Below are 19,188 nucleotides of genomic sequence, written 5' to 3' on the forward strand. Positions count from 1 at the left end.
AAGGACTCTATATTCGTAACTTTGTTAGAGGGTTCGAGATTTCAGACTTAGAGGACTAGGAGCCTCGCCTATTTCAAGAAGACGAAGAGGGATAGAAGAAAGGGTAGGAGGGTTAGTAGTAAGAATTAGACTATCTAATAGGTTGGCTCGCAGCCGGAAGTAGGCCTACGAATTCTATTCGCTCAACCCCTGTAGGGTAGCGTACTAGGATTCTGAAATTCCTACTTTCCCTCCTTTCAATTCCTACGTTCCCTCTCCTCTATCCTCTCGTAACGGATTTACGACGTCGGAGTCTGAAATACTATGTTTTCGTCTTCCTTTGCTTCCTCTCTAGGAGTCGGAAGCTCCCGATTCGAATCCTCCTCGCAGCTAGGAAGCTCTTCTGCTACCCCTATACGATCGAGCGCTCGCTTACGCCAACGATATAGTTCCGCGACGAACCTCCTACCGAGCCTAATACCAGGGGACCGCCGACGTAGAACAGAGGTTCGCAAGCGTCGTACAAGACGGCCGACTATAGTAGAAGAAGATCTAGATTCCTCTCTAGTACTCCCCGTTAAGCCGGACTATATCGGGGAGTAGGATATTAAGGCTAACTACTAGCTATAGAGGTTCAAGTATAAGGAGAACTTTAAGAAGTAGTACGAGGTACGCTAGTAGAACTATACTAGGAAGCGGCTCAAAAAGCGGAACGGTCGTACTATGTTTAATCGGTCCCTAGTTACCTAGGGGAGTAAGTCTCGGACATCTTAGGTATAGGATTTCCTAGAGGAGGGAATGCTTTAAGAAGATACGATACCTAAAGTCGTATATAGGTACTATAACGCTGTACTAAAACATCCTGCACTGAATACCGGTACAACGTCTATCGAGAAGTATCTAGACTCCTCGAACTGCTAGGAGAAACAAGATAAGCGAAGGTTTACGAAGGAGATATTTATAACCGCAAAGCATCGACAAGTAAGTACTAACTACCGACGACCAGACCTACTGACTATACCTGCCGACTATACCTACCGACTATATCTGCCGACTACGTCTAAGTAACTATACTGAAACTTCATCTCTAGACTATAAGCAATCCGCGATAGACGAGAGACCTAGGCTATATACCGGACGATTTCCCGCGCTTATCCTTCGAGATAATTATCGACAATAGTCTGCTATTCCAGTTCTTTGAACGACCGTTAGTAAAACAGACTTATATAGCTCTACTCCTAGGATAGGTCGAGATAATTCAGTTCAAATCCGCCTCGATATACCGTAGGATGCTCGGTACTAAGGTTTAAGAGTCTGCTGAATCCCTTAAGACCCGTCTTACTAGTAGATTTAAGATAGCTATCGCGTGTAATAGCTAGCAATCCAGAGGTATGAAAACCTTATTCCTTACTATCCGGGTCTACTAGATTGACGACTACTAGGTCTAGTACGAAGGGATGCTTAGCTTTCTATATATTACTAGCCGTTATACTAGTAATCACCTTACGGAGATACTATTCGAAATCTTATAAGAGTTCGAGATTGAGTGCCGATTAACTATAATTACGTACGACAATGCCTCGAACAATAAGACCCTATACAATGCGATATAAGACCACTTGCTTTACTCTTCCTACTTCCTTCTAATATTCTATAGTGTTTCAGCGATTGATACTTGTTAAGAGAGGTACGGTATAACGGCTAGGAGGCCAGTAACGAGCTTAGAGGAAGGTACGGAGAGTAGTCCCGACTCGGAGATAGGAGAGGATAAGGAGGAGGCAATCGTAGAGCATAATCGAGCTAGCCGTCCCGAGCGATTTCCCTGCTTTGTATATACTGCCTAGCTTCCCTTAAAGGCCTTTTTCGACCGCCTAGGGCTCTGTCCGACTAACGACCTTTCCGAATACTAGGATTACGAGAAAGATCGGCAGATATTATAGAGGAGGAGAAAACAGAGTAAGCAGATTAGCCGCCCTTAAGCTAATAGTATGCCTTACCTCCTTCTGAAGGTAAGATCAGTCTCTACGGCCTATCGCCTGTTAACCTTCCTATTTTCAAAGTATGGTCGGCTCTCGTAGTCGGCAATTATAGTCGGTACTCGAGATTCCCTTCGCTGATTTCGATCCCTAGATCCGGAAACTTTGCGTCTTTATTAACTCGAGCTCTTAAAGGTTCGAGCAGTTTATCGACCTGCAGAAAGAGATGCTTCAAAAGAAGGAGCTATTTGCAAAGCACCGTCGGTAGAATGGCGTTCAAGATCGGATCCTAAGGGTCGTTCAAGACGTAAAGACAAGGTAGTCCTTAACAACGTTAATACTCGATCGCTTTAGCAGACTGCAAAGAGTTATCGAATCTTATATCGATCGACTCGACCTAAGTAAAGATATAGGTATCGATTCCGAAGAGTAGCAAAGGGTTGAGTACCTTATCGACCTTACGAAACTATTCGTAGCGGCGACAGCAACGATCGGAACAACGAAAGGTCCGACTATCTACCTTGTCCTCGTATACTACAACTAGCTTTTCGACATTCTAGAGGAGGCGATAAAGCGACTCAAGAATAAGAGGATACCTTGGAAGAAGGATGTATATCAGGCATGCGAGGCTGCTTAGGCTAAGCTTAAGAAATATTATCGAGATACCTAGGATCGATTTGGCGATTACTACGGCATTAGTGTCCTCCTTACCCCCTGCCTTAAGCGGAAGTTCTAGGTACGCGATGACTTTAGGGATAAAAGCTACTGCGAGTATTACGAGGGTAAGCTAAGAACAGAGTAGGAGAAGAGCTATCGTCTATTATCGAGCACTTCTACCTACGAGTTACGTAGTAGAAGTAGTCGGCATAAGGGCTAGATCGACTTTACTCTTAGTAGGAGTGCAGAGTCTTCTTAAACTCAACGACGTAGCACTCGTAAGGGTAACGAGCTTGCCGACTATCTAGACGCCAATATAGATAAAGGGGATCTATTCGAGGTACTAAAGATATAGTCTTCGCTTGAGCCTAAGTACCCTACTCTCGTACTAATAGCGCGGGATATTCTCTGTATTCCTACGGCCGGAGTTAGATATAAGCGCGATTTCAGTATCGCTCGACACCAAAGTCGTTTCAATCGCTAATACTCCGTATTAACATTCTCTGAACTAATGGTATCCCGTTTCCGCTACCGCGACGATAAGTACGATACTAGAGTTCTTATCGCCTACGAGGCTACAGAGGCTGCTTAAGCGCTTCTTAGTACTCTAACTTTATAGGAGATCCTAAGTAAAGACCGAGAGCAGACAAAAGATCTTATAGAACGGATCAGTAACTTAGATGCAATCAGCGATAATAAGGGAGATAGGGTAGAGGAGCCAAGGCGATCGGTACGCCTAAGCTTTAAGCTTGCGTAAGAGTACCTCCGGGATGCTACGAGACGATTATAGCGAGCTTAGTTTAAGCTTGTATAAAGTTTACCTGCCGACTATATTTGCCGACTATAGTACTTAAGTTTCAAAATATTACAAGCTGTAATCTAGCGTATATATTCTTCTATATTTATTCATTCGATCTAACTACTCTCTTTCTCCTCTTATCTATATCGGGCTTATATACAGTTTCTTTTCTAATACCTAGTTTAAATAACTTGCTCTTAGGGCACTCGGTTTCTAGGCTTTTTCTTTCTGTTTACGAAAAATCAATACCTAATAGGTACGCAATACCTACTAGGTATCGTAATACCTACTAGGTTTGTACCTAACCCGATAGGTTGGGTTTACCTAGCTAAATACCTATACCTATTAGGTATTGCTAATACCCAACCTACCCTACATACCTACTAGGGTAGGTTGTACCTATAATGAGGCCTACTTATTGCGGCTCGCGTAGTTAGGGTATACGGAGTTAGTCGCGATATATCCCTTCTTCTTATAGAAGTAACATTCTAGGTTCTCGTACCCTTGTACCGTCGACGTCGCTACGGTCGATAAGGTACGTCTATCGCGTAGGGCCCTACTCTTGCTTCGATCCTATCGATCGTCGTAGCTTCGTAGTACGTCGCTCTCGGTACGCTTACGTTTGCCCTACGTACTATAGTCGCGCCGATAAGGCTCGTCCTTAGTACGGACTACTAGCGCGTTGTCTACTTGCTCGAGGCGCCTTACTAGGTTTACGAGCTCTACTCGCGTATTAGGGATAGTATATCCCTTAACGATGTCCCTACGTAGCGACGGCTTTAACTTAGCGAGGAAGTAGCGTATTAGCTACGCCTACGTATAGTTAAACTAGGCTTCTAGATAACTAAGCTACGCTACGAAATAACGGACGCTCTAGTCCGGGCCTTAACGTACCCTTTTATACTCGATTATTACGCCGATCTAACGGTTCGACTAATCGCCGATAGTATTACGGAGCTATCCCTTAAATTCCTCTTAAGTATAGTCCTCGGAGATTACGTCGGAATACTCGTCGTACTACGTCTTCTACGCTTCGCCTACGAGCTATATAATACTATATAGGACCTTGTCTTAGTCGGTTCGATATTCTCGGAGGGCGCTAAGGAAGACGACCTCGAGGTACCTAATAAAATTATAGTACTCTTTGTCGGTGTCTCCTTTAAAGGGCTTTAGTTCCCGAATCTTAGGACCCCTATATAGAGAATACGAGCTACGTAGTAGGTTCGTAGCCTGTCTGTATACGTCGCGTAGGTCTATCGACCTAAGGTCTTCTTTAAGCCCGTTAAGAAGGTCGGGCTCGGCGTCGTCGTCTATAGTAACTATAATAGTTAGGATTAGTACTCGGCCCTAAATTTGTTCCTATAGACATTAGTTTTCCTTTTCGAGGGCCTAAACTTCTAACTCTATACGGAGACGCTAATTTGCCTCCTCGAGCTGTATACGTCTAGTATACGGGTCGGCTACATAGGCTTCCGGCTAGGTAGGAGCCTCCTCGAAAGGAGTCTCCCCTAGATTCCCGTCTGCCTAGGCACTTATAGGGCCCGATACCGTCTCCTCGGAAGGTTAGGTATCTTCGTTTACTTCGCCGATAACGTAGCCCGCCTACGCTATAGCTGCGGTACGGTCGCGTTGTTGTCGTAGGGCTATAGGACCTCTATAGATTACTACCCTTTAGAAGGATAGAAGAATTAGAAATATAAGAGTAGGGGTATATAGTAATATATAGAGCGTCCTTCCTACTACGTAGGAAAAGGAACAAACTAATTCTTATCCTTCGGAAAGGAGGGAGCGGCGTTGTATAATATACCCCTACGCTAAGTATACGTAGGCGCTACGCCGCGTAGGCGGTCGCCCGATAGCCGATCGCCCGACGACTCGGATCGTACTGCTCCCGTAGCCCGTCCTATCTTAGGCTAACGTACCTTAGACTCAAATACCTAACCGCCCCCTAGGGCTATATACCTCTAGGCCTAGCTATTACAACGAACTTAATACGAGATATTTAACAATATATATACTACTAACTATTAACTTTTCGGCTTAGTTAGTATAGAGGAGATTGTAGAGTAGTATTCTACGGTTATAGACAACTAAAAATCATACCTATATAACCGCTAGTTCTAGTATAATAGCTCAAAAGTAAACCTAGTACAAAATCTAGACTTGTATTTAAGGAACCTTATTTTCTATACGAACAACTCGCTCCCTAGTAGCTAGAACGTACTTATACCTCTTCTATATATCCTTAGCTATCTTGTCCTATAGTATATCTATCGCTTTGTCCGCCTTCGCCTCTATATCTACTATCTAGACCTAGTAAGGCTAGTATATTCTTACTAACGGCCTAGTTATATATATTATTACGCTACGGATATAGGACATCTCGCTCTATACGACCCTGCTTATTATTAAATAGGTTATTATTAGCAGTAGTAAGCTGGATAAAGTTATATAGCGTATATAGAGTATATACCAATTGTATCTGTATAGCCCTATTATATCGAGGACGCTTCTTAAGTATATAGAACCGTTGTTTTAGTACGCTAAACACTCGTTTAACAATATTGCGTAGTAAGGAATACCGTAGGTTAAAGAGTTCCTTCTTATCTATTAGCCGTAGATTAGCTTGCTTTTTACCTATATACTCTACTTTACCTCTTAGCTATAGCTATTCCTTTAGATAGTAATGTACTCCGCTAGAGTAGGGTATTATTGTTATACTTGTTAACGTATAACTAGTATCCGCGAGATAGTACTTCCCCTCCGGTAGGTTAGCCCCGAAACCCTCTATATCTCTAGCGTAGAAAAGTACTATAATATCGGCTATAGAACCCTCCTAACCTGCTAGGACGTATATAAAGAGTATATTAAAGTCTACTACCGCTAATACGTTCTAAGAGAGATTACCCTTATAGTTTCTATATAGCTTCGTCTCCCCTATAACGAAGGCTTTAATATAACTACTATCTAACGTACTAACGCAGTCCCGGAAGAATAGGAAGAACTTAGGGTTTCTTACTATTCTTTATAGTATTGCCTCGTAGTCTAGCTCTTTTACTACCTCCGGGTATATAGACAAGACAGTAGCTATTAATATATAAAAGCTATCGCTAATTGTACTAAGCGGCCGCTTAAACAGTATTATAATAGTACGATAGCTACTCCCTTATCCTATAATATATAAGAAGTGTATTAACTTCTCGGTAGTAGTAAGAGTACGTTCCGGTTATAATCTATAACCTATTAACCTCTCTAACAATGCCTCGAACGTAGTAACGTTTATACGTATAAGACTATATATCTCCGACTCGTACTCGAGGTAGTATACTGTCTATACTATACTATAGTAAGACTCTTTCTATATATTACGAGAGAGGTATTCGGCGGCGTAGGAGGTATATACGATCGCGGCTATAGTATATATATCGTCCTCGGAATCTAACGGTATAATAACTACTCTATAGTACGTTAGAGGGTTGAAACAGCGGAAATCGATAGTATATAAGCGCAATATAGCGCGAGAGGTATATTAAGAATGTCTAAGGATTTGGCTACCGGATTACCGAATATAGAAAAGCCGGAGGATAGCTTTATACAGCTCGTCTACACATTATTGAGAACGACTACAATGCTCTATAGCACCGAAAACGAGAGACGGACGATATAAATGTATATAAGAAAAGTAGGGTTAGCGTTTAATAGACTATGTGTAGATAGTTCCACTACAATCGGCGTTCATTAGAGCATTTCAGATAATATATATAACGCTGTATGTTGGGGCCGGAGGCTATTGAACAGCCCCTAAGGTAGGTACCTTACCTAACATCCCAATTCCCTCCCTCACACCAGCCACAACGCCATCAAGAACCACACCGACCAAGAACGCCCGATCTATTCTACAATTCATCCTTCTCCTCCTCATCCTTCCCCTCCTCCTCCTCCGTAGTCTCCGTACTCTTCCCCCCAGTTTTCTCTTTCCCACTCGCCTCCCCATCAGAATTTTTCCCCGCGCCCGTCCCCCCTTCCATTTCCCGTCGAGTCACATCTTCTGCATTCGCCAAATCTTGTTCATTCGTAGGAATTTTTTTCGCGTCTTCGGGATGGAGGAACGCCGCGGCGTCGTCCTCACCATCACCTCCTTCCCAACCTTTGACATCACCAACTCGTCCCTCATTACCTTCTTCATCGTCTTCTTCGTCCGGGAAAATTTTGACTTTGGCAGCATATTCTCGAATATTGGAGACAATATTATCGTGTATCAAATGTCCCTTTCCGCCTGCGACGCGAAGAATCAAGTCATTGAGAGAGGAACGACCGAGAATGTCGACGTGATCGGCAGTATTGGGCCCACCGCGAGGGTTGAAGCGGTCGGGTTCGTGAGGCATTTCGTAGGCGACGATGGGAATGTTGGCGGGGTTGTAACGTTTGATTTTCCAGCCTTTGTTGCACATGTAGCCGGTGCTGAGGAGGTTGACGGTGCCGTCGCCTTCGCCGAGGACTACGCCGTGGTCGATTTGGCCGTCCGGGGTGGAGATGGTGGAGTCTGTGGGTGTGTTGTGTTAGGTGGTTGTTTTTATTTTCTTTTTGGGGGGGTTACTTGAGGGGGAGTTATGTTAGACAAAAAAGAAAAAGTCATACCGATCATGATAGCAGTGTCGTTCTTGGCGTCCATTTCTTCTCGATAGTAGTATGCTCGCTCGGTTGGCTTTCCAATGCCGTAGAAGCAGAAAATCTTCATATCTGGTGCAATGGGTAGTCTGGTCTCGAGTGGGTTCATCCACTTGGCAGGAATCATAAGATTGTCCTCGACTACCTTTTTGCTGTGTGCTACACCACGGCTGTAGCTGCTTTGAATCTGATCGACATACCACTGTTCCGTGTTCTTGATCAGGTAGTCAATGGCGCCATCCACAGACATGTTGCCTGGAGTTTGTGTATTATTCACTTTCTTGAAGTTCAGGAATTTGCCAAATGTGGTGGTCTGGTTAGTAGTGTCATCAGGGGCCCCATTCTCATCACCCCAGACTGCTGTGCCTCCTATGGGTAGCATGGAAGAGATGCCAGGCATTGCGCGGAAGATCTCAGCTCGTTCGGCACGAGAGAGGAACTTTTCAAGGCCATAGACAGCCAGAGCGTTCAGCTGGACTGTGTCTCGCATCTCGCCACTGAGCACAGCGGGCACGTCTTTGAGTGCGCCGAGCATACAGCCGGAGATGTTGATCCACGATTCGATATGGTCATTTACCCAAGAAGGTCCTCCGTTGCCATAGCCTTCCGCCTCGACCCATCTGAGAAAGTAGAATAGTACTTGAGATCCCATGGAGTGAGAGAGTAAGACAGACTTCTCGCCCGACAGGTGCTTTGCAATCTCGATGTGGTTCTTCAGTCGCGTGAAGTACTGATCTCGGATCTCATAATTCATGTAGCTCATACGCCAATCGTATGCTGCAGTGAAGGCATTGGTCGGATCGTAACCTATCGTCGCGAGGTTCTCCAGAATCTTGTTCCATATCCAGTAGCCAGTAATGAAGAAGTCGGCAGCATCGAAGCCCTGCGAAGCCCGCAGCTTCACGCCCGGTGGATCCAGCCCAGTCTTCTTATCGAGCATGATGTGTTTCTTCCAGCCTGGCTTATCCAGTACGAGAGCTCTCATCATGCTCCATGAGCCCCATAACCTCTTTCTGAAATACTGCCTAGACCAATCTTCAGTGCCCCAACTTTCGATGCCTGTAGATATCACACCGGGTATCATGATGACAGGATATTTGGCCTTGATTCCCTCATTACGAGCATGGAGACCGACAGCGAAAGAGTCGTAATCGACAGCTTGTTTTTCTCGAGACTATATAGAAGTATACCTTTAGTCAACCCACCCGCTCCGTGAACAAGACGGCAAGTTGGCGACACGAGAGGAAGTCTCACCTGTAAGTCCTGAACATCGCGAATCAAGCCTGTGGGCAGCACGTCTATCAGGCTGTCCAAATTCATGTCCTCCAGCCCTGCCATCGCAGCCAGTTGCTCCAAAGCGCCATCTCTACTTGCGAAGAAGCCCGCTGCGAACAGCCCACCGAGCAGACCCAGCACAAACACCCACGCGTGTCTCCTCTTCTTGCCTTTCCCGCTCTTCACTGCTGCTTGTTTCAGCTCGTCGAATTTCTCCGTCGTCAGCACGCGGTATGCGCCGGGTCTCTTCAACGCTTCATGCGGCGCTGGTGCAGGACTGCTGTCCCGTGATGCAGGCGGCGTGGCATCACCACCGCCAGTGCCAAAAATGCGCCTCCGGAGCGACGACATGGTGGATGGCGTGGTGTTGTAGTGAAAGTGTCAGTCATTGAAAGCAGACGCGACAGCGCAACATTTGATTCTTCTGGATCACTTGTGCGCTCAGTAGAACTGCCTGGTACTCGCGACGTCACTGCTGCTGTCCCAGCGGCCAGTCGGGCGTCCTTTGTGCCGTTCATAACCTCCTACCACCATGCTGAAAGCGCGACCTGTTCCTGTCCTAGTACTGGCATCATCTACACTAAAGGTACCGGGCTACTTAAGGTTTTACATCAGTTCTGTCTACTCTCGTCTACCCTGTCGGCAATCCTTCGCATGTTACAAACAAGAGGAGTTTCACCACGCCAATGAGCAACTCCACCGAGGCTGCCAAGGAAACCAACAAGCCGTCTCAGAAGAACGACGATGACATTCGATACATCTGCTATGGCGAGGAGAAGGAGTCCCCTTGGTTACCTGCTATCAAGCAGCTGATCTCCAAAGATCTGTCGGAGCCATATAGCATCTATGTGTATCGATATTTCCTCTATCAATGGGGCAAATTATGCTTCATGGTGTGTGTTTGGGACATGTGAAGATTTTCCTTACTTGACGTACTGACGCTGATAATTCTTCTATAGGCCATCAATTCCAAAGATGAACTGGTCGGAGTCATAGTCTGCAAGCTCGAGCCTCATCGAGGAGGTCCGATGCGAGGCTACATCGCCATGCTTGCCACCAGAGAAGATCAACGAGGCAAAGGCATCGCGAGCAAACTCGTGCGTATGGCGTGTGACGAGATGATTGCAGAGGATGCAGATGAGGTGCGACCGATGAGAGAAAACCCCCCCGATTGATTATAGCTATACCGTTGATTCTAACAAAAACAAAAATCACCACCAGATTGCTCTCGAAACAGAAGACGACAACATCCCCTCCCTTCGCATTTACGAGAAATTGGGCTTCATCCGAAGCAAACGACTACATCGATACTACCTGAATGGAAACACAGCCTACAGACTGCTATTATATCTCAAAAGTGGCATTCCCAATCGTCCAACATTTCCGCCTGAATACCCACCACTAGGACCTGGAGAAGCGGGATATCCAGTTCCTGATGATCCGAGAGCGGCCCTTATGAATGAGGATCTCATCGAGAGGCAGGTTGCGCAGCTGCGTATCGCAGATGTGTACGACGAGAGACATGATGTGAGAGGTGGTGGTACGTGAGATTTAGCAGGCAGGCTCTCTTTATCTCTCAAATCATGTTTCGTAAGAACTTTCCCCATCACGAGTCTGCTTTTTGAGTAGAAAACGACAGCGTTCGATGATTTCTGTACTACCTACCTAGTGTTTGTTCCTTCCAAAGAGAAAAAACGCAGCTACACGTGATACTATGCCTTGACACACTAAGCATCTCATCACATACTACTAACTGATGGCGGAGCAGCGTTCACATCGCCCCGTGTAATCGGAAGCGTTTCCCCCGGGAAATGTTTTGTGCAAATCGCTGACTGAAACTTGGAGCGTGACTACAAAAAGGCCTGTCAGAGACAAAATCCGCCTTGTCTACCCCAAAAAGGTCAAGATCTGAATGCGATCGATGCAAAAGGAAAAAGAGGGAAAGAGGGAAACCAGCAAAAAGATGAATCACGTGATCTCCCGACGCGGGATCGAACCGCGGGCCTAATCCGCATTGGGTTAGCGCCATTCTGTTTTTAGAATGCATGTGTGGTGCTTACCTCAAGATGACGTTGTGGTGTGGTACAATTACAGTCTTGCGCTCTTCCAGCTGAGCTATCGAGAGTGGCAGTGCTGGGCACTGGATAGCCTGATTTGATTGGAGCAGCCGGAATTTTGACCGTATATAATCTCTATCCTTAGTGAGCTACGCTTGAATGTCGCCTCGTTCACTTTCAAGTTCTTTCAATCTTGATACTCTGTTGGAAGTATTATGGTTCTACTACCTACCTACCTGAGGTATATCTAGGTACCGATTGCTGCTGCCATAGCGTAGGAAGCTTGCGGATTGCATTTTCGGCTCGCACTCTGGGTCCCCAAGGTAGGTTAGAGAAAGCTTTTCTTGAGCATACACTATAATTCGCAGTCGATAGCTAGCCTAGCTATATACGCACGTTGCAAAACCGATGTTATACTCAATCCTTCCCCACACCTTCGGTATCCTCAATCTTGAAGATATACTTGACAGCACTCGCCTTCCCATCCTTGAGCAGACTCAAACCCTTCTCAACTCCTCCCAAACCACCGGGAATCACCTCTTGTGGCTGTGCCTTGAACCAACCCTCTTCCAGGCCTCGTGTGATCAACCTCGAATATACGAAACCCAAATCCTTCATACTGCCATGCACATCTCCAACAGATGTCATTGTCTTTTTCACAGTCTCTGGAATTCCAGGATAGTCCTCGGCGGGCAATACCAGAGTAATATTACCATTGGGCTCGAGCACTTTTGCAATGTTTTGCCAGCTGGTACCATCCGTCACAGCATCGTATGCGTAGTATAATTTGGCACCTTGGAGTGCATCTCTGATACCTTGCGCTACCGCCTCATTGCCGTTGCGGTAGTCCACAATAGTGTCGCCCTTGGAGCGGTCAATCAACTTTTCTACGTGGGCTTGTGCGCGACCGGCGACGATGATTTGGGGGTGGATGTTGGCTCGCTGGGCAAATTGGATGGCGTAGGAGCCGACTGCTGAGGAGCCGCCGTAGATGACGAGAGGAATGGGCTCAGTGGCGGGGTTGGTGGGCTGCGGGAGGTTGAGATTCTCGGAGGCGAAGAGACCCACTGCTGCTGTCAAGGCTGCGAGAGGAATGGCTGCACCTTCTGTTTGACATTCGTTAGTCACTACTAGGTGATGCTTGTGCAACGATCTTACGTCGCCTTACCCTCGAAAGTGGTCCTCTCTGGGAGGAAGAACGTGGTATGGTCTGGACTCAAGCCGTACTCTGCGTAACTGCCACCTGGTTTGAAGCTCTCATGATATGCAGCGACTCTGTCGCCCTTTTTGAACTCCGTCACACCCTCTCCTACCTCGTGGACATAACCACTGAAATCGTCGCCTTGGTTCATCACAGGAATCTGTGGCATCCATTGTGGTATTTTCCTGGGAAAAAGAGTGTCAGTTCTGCTGAATGGCCCGCCTGACCGACACACAGACACACATACCAGTCTTTTGGGTTACTGCCAGAATACACAATCTTCGTCACAACCTGATGCGGTCCTGCTTTCGGTATCGGCGCGTCCCTAATCTCGACCTTGGGTCCTGCGTGAATGATAGCTTCCTTCATATTGCTCTGCTGTAAAGTAAATCTTTCTTGTCTTTAGTACAGTACAGGTAGAGAGAAACAGAAACAAGTTAATCAACAGTACTTGACCTTTATGCCTCGATGCTAAGAGCCTGACAGAATGTCGTCGAGTCGCAGGAGATGTGCATCGCCATTATTAATTCAATGTAATGCCATCGAGTATTATTCATCCACAAGTTCGAAAGTCCCACACCTCCACCACAATGTTGTTGCGGGGAACGGAGCGGGAAAAGGACAGATCCGTGGATCGCTGGTCTCAGGTGGGAGCCATCTCTCAAGCTACATGTACCTCCTACTACCTTAATATATCAATACCTGAATGATCACGTCTCCAGAAATACATGTATGATCAAAGCAGTCCAACTGATATCAGGATAAAACCAACGTTCGACCTCACGCGGCAGGCATCAGGGTTGCGAATGTAACCTACCCATTCACTACAGGGACGTCGCTCCGTGTACCTGACCGATAAGACAGCTCAGGTCAGATGTTGTGTTGTACTGCATACGGCACTTGACCGCAAGACAGCGCACAGGCGTTTGTTTCATGGAAACTTTCGATGTTGTTCCTTCGCCGGATGAGTATTAAAGGTATGCCCTGCGAAATAAGTCACGGATGCGGCAGGTGGTGAAGGTCTCGGCGAAAGCGAAGAATGTGCCACAATGCTTGACTACCTTAGACAGACAGACTCGCGGGCAGAGTATGAGTGAAGGACAGACAGAGTTTTGCTAAATGGACATCCTAGATTCCTAATGGCAATCCATTTGATATTGACTTCAGAGCCCTTGCCAGACATGACACCGCTACCACCGTAGGACCCATGTTCTACGAAAATTTTGATCATTCGTGTTGATGAGGGTTCTACCGTTCTTCTGCCTCTTCGCCAAGTTTTGCTTATGATAAGCCGCAGTGTCAACAGGGAGCCTGTCGATAGGAGGGAAGAGGTACCTAGCACTTGGAATAGCAACGCAGCAACGCTCGACTGTGGAATCTGTTATTCACCATCGGCATCTGAACCTCGTAGAGATGTCAGATCTGGCCCGAAAAACAAAAAGGAACCCTCGCTGTTAGCGGCTCTTGCTTCTCCTTTGTTGAAGTTCTCTGAGTACACAATAGGTAAACCTTCAATGGACGGCGTCTCGCTGCATACCTGATTCGGACGCTCAAATGTCTCATGGTAATCATATGAGTGCTACCTCCTAGGCTCCTACCAGCAGATAAGAGCCACGACTCTGAGGGAGATCCCGAGTGGCCAGTCAGGGTCCTCCGTCCTAAGGTAGTGTGGTAGGCCACCTACTCACACGCCAGGGCTAAGGGCAGACCCCAAAATGTCTAGTCGCAGACCCCATTTCTGAGTCATCAAGTTATTACCGTACCCTTCCGCTGTAATTCTACCCCCCAAAAAACAACGCCGCTCCTTCGCTCAGGCCTCCGCTTTCTATACCTACCTCTAAGGAGTTCTCTTCCTAATAAATGCTCAGTACCTCGGGGGTACCGAATACCTCGGGGGCACCGACCAGATTGCCCCCCCAACCCCCCAAGGGGGGCTAAGAATCGAGAGGGGTATCCTTCGGGGTGTAATGTGAAGTGAAGCTACAGAAGGTAGCTACTAGGAAGGTAGTATCGTAAGGGTACGGTGATAACTTGATGACTCAGAAATGGGGTCTGCGACTAGACATTTTGGGGTCTGCCCTTAGCCCTGGCGCTACTCACAACGGTCGCCAATCGCGCTCGCCAATGATGTTGGAGATAGTTTGCCAAGAGTAGATAGCGTGTCTTGGACCGGTCTTGAACCGCATGTCAACCCTAGTAAAGTCGAAGGTGAGAAGTACGTCCATCAGTCCATCTACGAGACTCCCGATTTATAGGCCAGGCCGGAGCCCATCCCTTGCGTCCATCCCGCCGCCGCATGCCCATGCCTTGCACTCTCTCGAGACTTCGCGGTTACGACAAGTCAGGTTCACCAGAATCCATGGTTGAGCCCGCTGCGAGCCGAGCATCATCCGCCGCAGAGCGTCTTGTCTGTACCTCTGCCAAGTGCTAAGCATAGCCACAAGACTTTACTCGGGCTGGGCAAACCTGTCCTCGTGAACGGAGTGATCCTGAAGGCGTACTATCAACGACCTCCTTCCCTTCGTGGAGTGATAGCCGTCTTGGCCCTGAGGTTGAAAGTGGCAAGTCATACTACGGTAGCATGCAGAAATCCTCTGGCTGTATGAGCGCGCGCGAGGGCTTTTCCATACAACGGACACTAGCCAACCATTTGGGAATGTTGCGATAAGGGTCGCGTGCCAACCGCGTGCTTTGTGGAAATCCCGGTTGCGGATCTCACCCTTTAGCAACCGGATCTGTTCACGCTGCGGCTGATGCGATCTATATGAACAATGTCGTGCGCGCCATGAAATACCTGCTTTTTCTCTCCTTCAGCGGCATTTGGTGCTTCAGCTCGCAGTAGTGACTACAGCCCCTGTACGTCCAACGGCCCCGTGGCGACCATTAAAGCTACCGACATCGTATCTCGACCTTCCTTTTGGTCAGCTCATCAGGCCGAACCTCAGCAACCATGAGCGCTCCCCTAGATCAAGATCTGTATGTGATGGCTGAGGCTCGCCGGCCTAGCGTCATCTCCGAATCCAAGCAAAAGGCAGCCCTCTATGGAGCCAAAGAGTGCGACACCGCCTCGGCCTCGGAGGTGGGCCGCACGACTGCCGATGGCGAGGAGCCAACCATGGAGGAGATGAAGACACTGCGCCGTGTCAGTGGCAAGATTCCATGGACTGCGTGGACCATCACGTTTGTCGAGTTCTGCGAGTATGTGGCATCAATGAAGCTGTTCTCCTCCCACGACATGCGCTAACCCCAGCATTAGACGTTTCTCGTACTATGGCACAACTGCCGTGTTCGTCAACTTCATCCAGCAACCGCGCCCATTTGGATCCAGGACGGGAGCTGTCGTCGAGAATGACAGTTGCTACCTCGCGCCAGGGTGGAGCGTGGACGACTGCAAGCAAGCGGGAGCTCTGGGACAAGATCAACGAGCCGCCACTGGATTGACCACCTTCAACCAATTCTGGGCCTACACTATGCCTCTGCTCGGTGGGTACGTCGCAGATACATATCTTGGTCGCTACATGACGATTCAGTACTCCATCGTGGCAGCCATCATTGGGCACATCATCCTCATCGTTTCGTCGATCCCCGCTGTTATGGACAACCCACAATCCGCCCTCGGTTGCTTTGCTGTCGGTCTTGTCATCATGGGCATAGGAACTGGTGGTTTCAAGAGTAACATCTCGCCCTTGCTCGCCGAGCAGATTCCCCAGACTCGCCCGCTCGTGAAGACGCTTCCATCTGGTGAGCGCGTCATTGTCGACCCACAGGTCACCTACTCTCGAGTCTTCCTGTACTTCTACATGATGATCAACGCAGGCTCGCTCGTTGGCGGCATTGGCATGGTCTACGCCGAGAAATACGTGGGATTCTGGCTATCTTATGCTCTGCCCACGTTCATGTTCTTCTTCGCGCCGATCGTGCTCATTCTCTGCAAGAAGCACTACAAACTGACACCTCCCACGGAATCCGTGCTCTCCAAGTCGTTCAAGGCTCTGAGCCTTGCGAGCAAAGGATGCTGGTCTGCCAACCCCGTTCAGACCTACAAGAACTTCCAGCGTGATGACTTTTGGGACAAGATCAAACCTAGCCACCTTGGCGCCAGCGCGCCAGCTTGGCTTCGAGGTGTGGACGACGTCTGGATTGACCAAGTCGCTCGTGGTTTCGGCGCTTGCAAGGTCTTTTTCTGGCTGCCACTGTACTGGCTCGCCTACAACCAGATGGTGAACAACTTGACCTCCCAATCAGCTACCATGCAGCTTGGTGGTGTTCCCAATGAGTAAGTTGATCCTAACGACGCATCTCAATCACAATGGCAAATGCTAACTTCTTCAAAGTCTTATCAACAATTTGAACCCCTTGACATTGGTCATCTTCATCCCCATCTTCGACTACTTCGTGTACCCAACTATCCGCAAGGCCGGCCTCCATTTCACTCCTCTCAAGCGTATCACATGGGGTTTCTTCGTGGCCTCGGCAGCTATGGTCAGCTCTGCTGTGCTACAGTACTACATCTACAAGCTATCTCCTTGCGATGACAGCGACGTGAACAGTGGAGGCGCCGAGTGCAAGGCACCAATCAACGTCTGGGTACAAGCTGTGCCATACTGCTTGATTGCTTTCTCCGAGATCTTTGCCTCCGTTACTGGCTTGGAGTATGCATTTTCCAAGGCTCCCGAGAACATGCGAGGTCTGGTCATGGGTGTCAATCTGCTCCAGAACGCATTCTCTGCCGCTATTGGCCAGGCACTTGTCAGTCTGTCCGATGACCCACTTCTCATCTGGAACTACACTGTTGTGGCGATCCTGGCCTTTATCGGTGGTATTGGATTCTGGATGACCTGGCGCAGCCTCGACGCTCGGGAAGATGAGCTGAACATGATTGAGGAGACCAAGTACAAGGGTCGCGGCCACAGACTACCTGATGAAGAGGTGGAGGAATGGAGCGAGAAGCAACAAGGTGAGGTTAGCAAAGCCTCGTCTTCCTGATCCCAGCGTCTAAAATGAGCAGAAAATTAGCGCTCAAAAGATCTGATATACAATAGAGAAGATGATACCCACCTGATGATCCGCTTCACTACCTCCAAAAAGCAATATAGATCCTACTGAAGCTCGTCTTTTCGCTACCTGACAATCGTACAAGCCCATCTCAATCACTTTACCTGCAGAAAGAAAAGAGATTGATTGCTGCTGCTGTGTTTCGGAACAACTGGTTTTGATGAACAAGCACAACATATCTAACCCCTGCACATTCGTCTCACGTCAGTTTTCTTTCTCAACCGCAACCAACTCCCGACAATTGAGACATTCAGGCCCCCGACGAAAAAACGTGCCTCGACGAAAAAACAAAATCAATCTTGGGTACATAACATGTAGTGTTTGCTCATGTTCATTCCCGCATTGAGGCTAACTAAAACGCACATTTTTTCTCCAATCTTTTCAATCAATAATGGCAGAAAATAAATTGTTTGAAATTCTTGCCAAATTCACAAAACGTGAAGATGGTGTTGATCATGCAGCACGATCTATGAGTTTGAATATTATGGTAAGTAACAACCCTCCTCCTCCTCCTCCCCAGCAACCAACCAACCCCATTCGATTCCAATATTATTGCACTACAAAGCTCAAAAAACATTGGAAAAATCCAGGTCGTATCTCTCGCAGCAGCATGTGCCGGAGGAGAAGTGGTAAAACTCTACCGTCACGTCTGCGAAGGCCTACCCCTCGATGAGCAAAAACTCGTGCAACGTCGGATTAAAGAAGCTCTCATTAAGACGGGACATCTCTATGGGACGCCCAAAGTGATTCAAGCACTGTTTCCGCTGTTTCAGGATTTGAAGGATGAGGAGATTGATCAGTATGGGCCGAGGTGAGTTGAGTTGAGTTGAGTGGTTTTGGGAGGATTTGAGAAAAAGATGGGAAAAAAAAAGAAAAAAAAGGAATTCATTATATGCACGCATAATCATACACACACTCTCTCTCTCGAGAGTAGTCGTATGGATACGCATATAAAATCCAGAAACCTCACACTAAAAAAAAAAAAAAAACTTCACAGATACTCCTCCATCAACTCCTCCTTCCCCACCGCCCCCTTCCAACCCCCCCAACGCGCCCTCGCCGCAACCGAATTCTTCGCCAACCTCTGGGGAAATCCCTCAACCGCGCAAAAAAACCTCGAATACAATCTCAAATACTGCCCGGATTTACATTTTCTCGTCACAATGAAGTCCGTCCACCTCCCTTCCCCTTTTCCAACCCCCCCTTTTTTCTAACCCCTCACATGCACAGTCTAACCTGGCTCGTCTCTGAACCTGAAATTTTCACCGCGCCAGAAACTTGCATGCTCAACGGGTCAGCGATGATTTGTTCTCGGAGTGGAAGGCAAGCATATTGGCATGTGAGAGGGGTGGTGAGGCAGGGCGGGACCAAGGAACAAGCACAATTGGCGCAGGAGTTGGCGTTGGAGATTGCGGGGTTGTATGGAGTGGATGTCGGTGGGGTGGTACAATGGGAGGATTTTGAGTGGGAGGGGAGGGAGGGACATGTTTAAGGGTTGGGGGGGGGGGGGGGGGGGGGGGG

At 47.7% G+C, this 19,188-nt stretch overlaps 6 protein-coding genes and 1 non-coding gene across 7 annotated transcripts; 3 read left to right on the forward strand and 4 right to left on the reverse strand.

Moving 5' to 3' along the window:
• Positions 1-5,848: 5,848 nt before the first annotated feature.
• SEPMUDRAFT_19197 (uncharacterized protein) lies at positions 5,849-6,010 on the reverse strand (the record flags this gene model as incomplete). The annotated part of the gene is made up of 1 exon (XM_016908313.1): positions 5,849-6,010. A coding segment is annotated over one exon (162 nt), but the record flags the coding sequence as incomplete, so codon positions are not given.
• Positions 6,011-7,142: 1,132 nt separating this feature from the next.
• Positions 7,143-9,777, reverse strand: SEPMUDRAFT_149131 (LACT-domain-containing protein). Its single transcript, XM_016905361.1, has 3 exons — positions 9,334-9,777; positions 8,050-9,253; positions 7,143-7,954 (listed from the first exon to the last, which is right to left on the reverse strand). The coding sequence occupies exons 1-3, from the start codon at positions 9,703-9,705 to the stop codon at positions 7,308-7,310; spliced, it is 2,223 nt and encodes a 740-aa protein (XP_016760586.1). The 5' UTR covers positions 9,706-9,777; the 3' UTR covers positions 7,143-7,307.
• Positions 9,778-9,905: 128 nt separating this feature from the next.
• SEPMUDRAFT_149132 (acyl-CoA N-acyltransferase) lies at positions 9,906-10,914 on the forward strand. Its single transcript, XM_016905362.1, has 3 exons — positions 9,906-10,247; positions 10,314-10,496; positions 10,576-10,914. Exons 1-3 carry the CDS (start codon positions 10,041-10,043, stop codon positions 10,900-10,902), a joined length of 717 nt encoding a protein of 238 aa, XP_016760587.1. The 5' UTR covers positions 9,906-10,040; the 3' UTR covers positions 10,903-10,914.
• A 416-nt stretch (positions 10,915-11,330) lies between these two features.
• SEPMUDRAFT_t38 lies at positions 11,331-11,479 on the reverse strand. The gene has a single exon. It is a non-coding gene; the product is annotated as a tRNA-Tyr (tRNA).
• A 282-nt stretch (positions 11,480-11,761) lies between these two features.
• Positions 11,762-13,067, reverse strand: SEPMUDRAFT_149133 (quinone oxidoreductase). The gene is made up of 3 exons (XM_016905363.1): positions 12,860-13,067; positions 12,580-12,797; positions 11,762-12,517 (listed from the first exon to the last, which is right to left on the reverse strand). Exons 1-3 carry the CDS (start codon positions 12,979-12,981, stop codon positions 11,829-11,831), a joined length of 1,029 nt encoding a protein of 342 aa, XP_016760588.1. The 5' UTR covers positions 12,982-13,067; the 3' UTR covers positions 11,762-11,828.
• A 1,815-nt stretch (positions 13,068-14,882) lies between these two features.
• SEPMUDRAFT_85495 (peptide transporter PTR2-A) lies at positions 14,883-18,686 on the forward strand. Its single transcript, XM_016910386.1, has 5 exons — positions 14,883-15,810; positions 15,869-16,888; positions 16,947-18,154; positions 18,258-18,478; positions 18,665-18,686. Exons 1-3 carry the CDS (start codon positions 15,563-15,565, stop codon positions 17,596-17,598), a joined length of 1,920 nt encoding a protein of 639 aa, XP_016760589.1. The 5' UTR covers positions 14,883-15,562; the 3' UTR covers positions 17,599-18,154; positions 18,258-18,478; positions 18,665-18,686.
• Positions 18,059-19,159, forward strand: SEPMUDRAFT_117057 (uncharacterized protein; the record flags this gene model as incomplete). The annotated part of the gene is made up of 4 exons (XM_016901305.1): positions 18,059-18,154; positions 18,258-18,478; positions 18,665-18,835; positions 18,898-19,159. The coding sequence occupies 4 exons, from the start codon at positions 18,059-18,061 to the stop codon at positions 19,157-19,159; spliced, it is 750 nt and encodes a 249-aa protein (XP_016760590.1).
• Between the last annotated feature and the right edge of the window lie 29 nt (positions 19,160-19,188).

This window comes from Sphaerulina musiva (assembly GCF_000320565.1).
Source record: "Sphaerulina musiva SO2202 unplaced genomic scaffold SEPMUscaffold_5, whole genome shotgun sequence".
NCBI lineage: Eukaryota > Fungi > Ascomycota > Dothideomycetes > Mycosphaerellales > Mycosphaerellaceae > Sphaerulina > Sphaerulina musiva.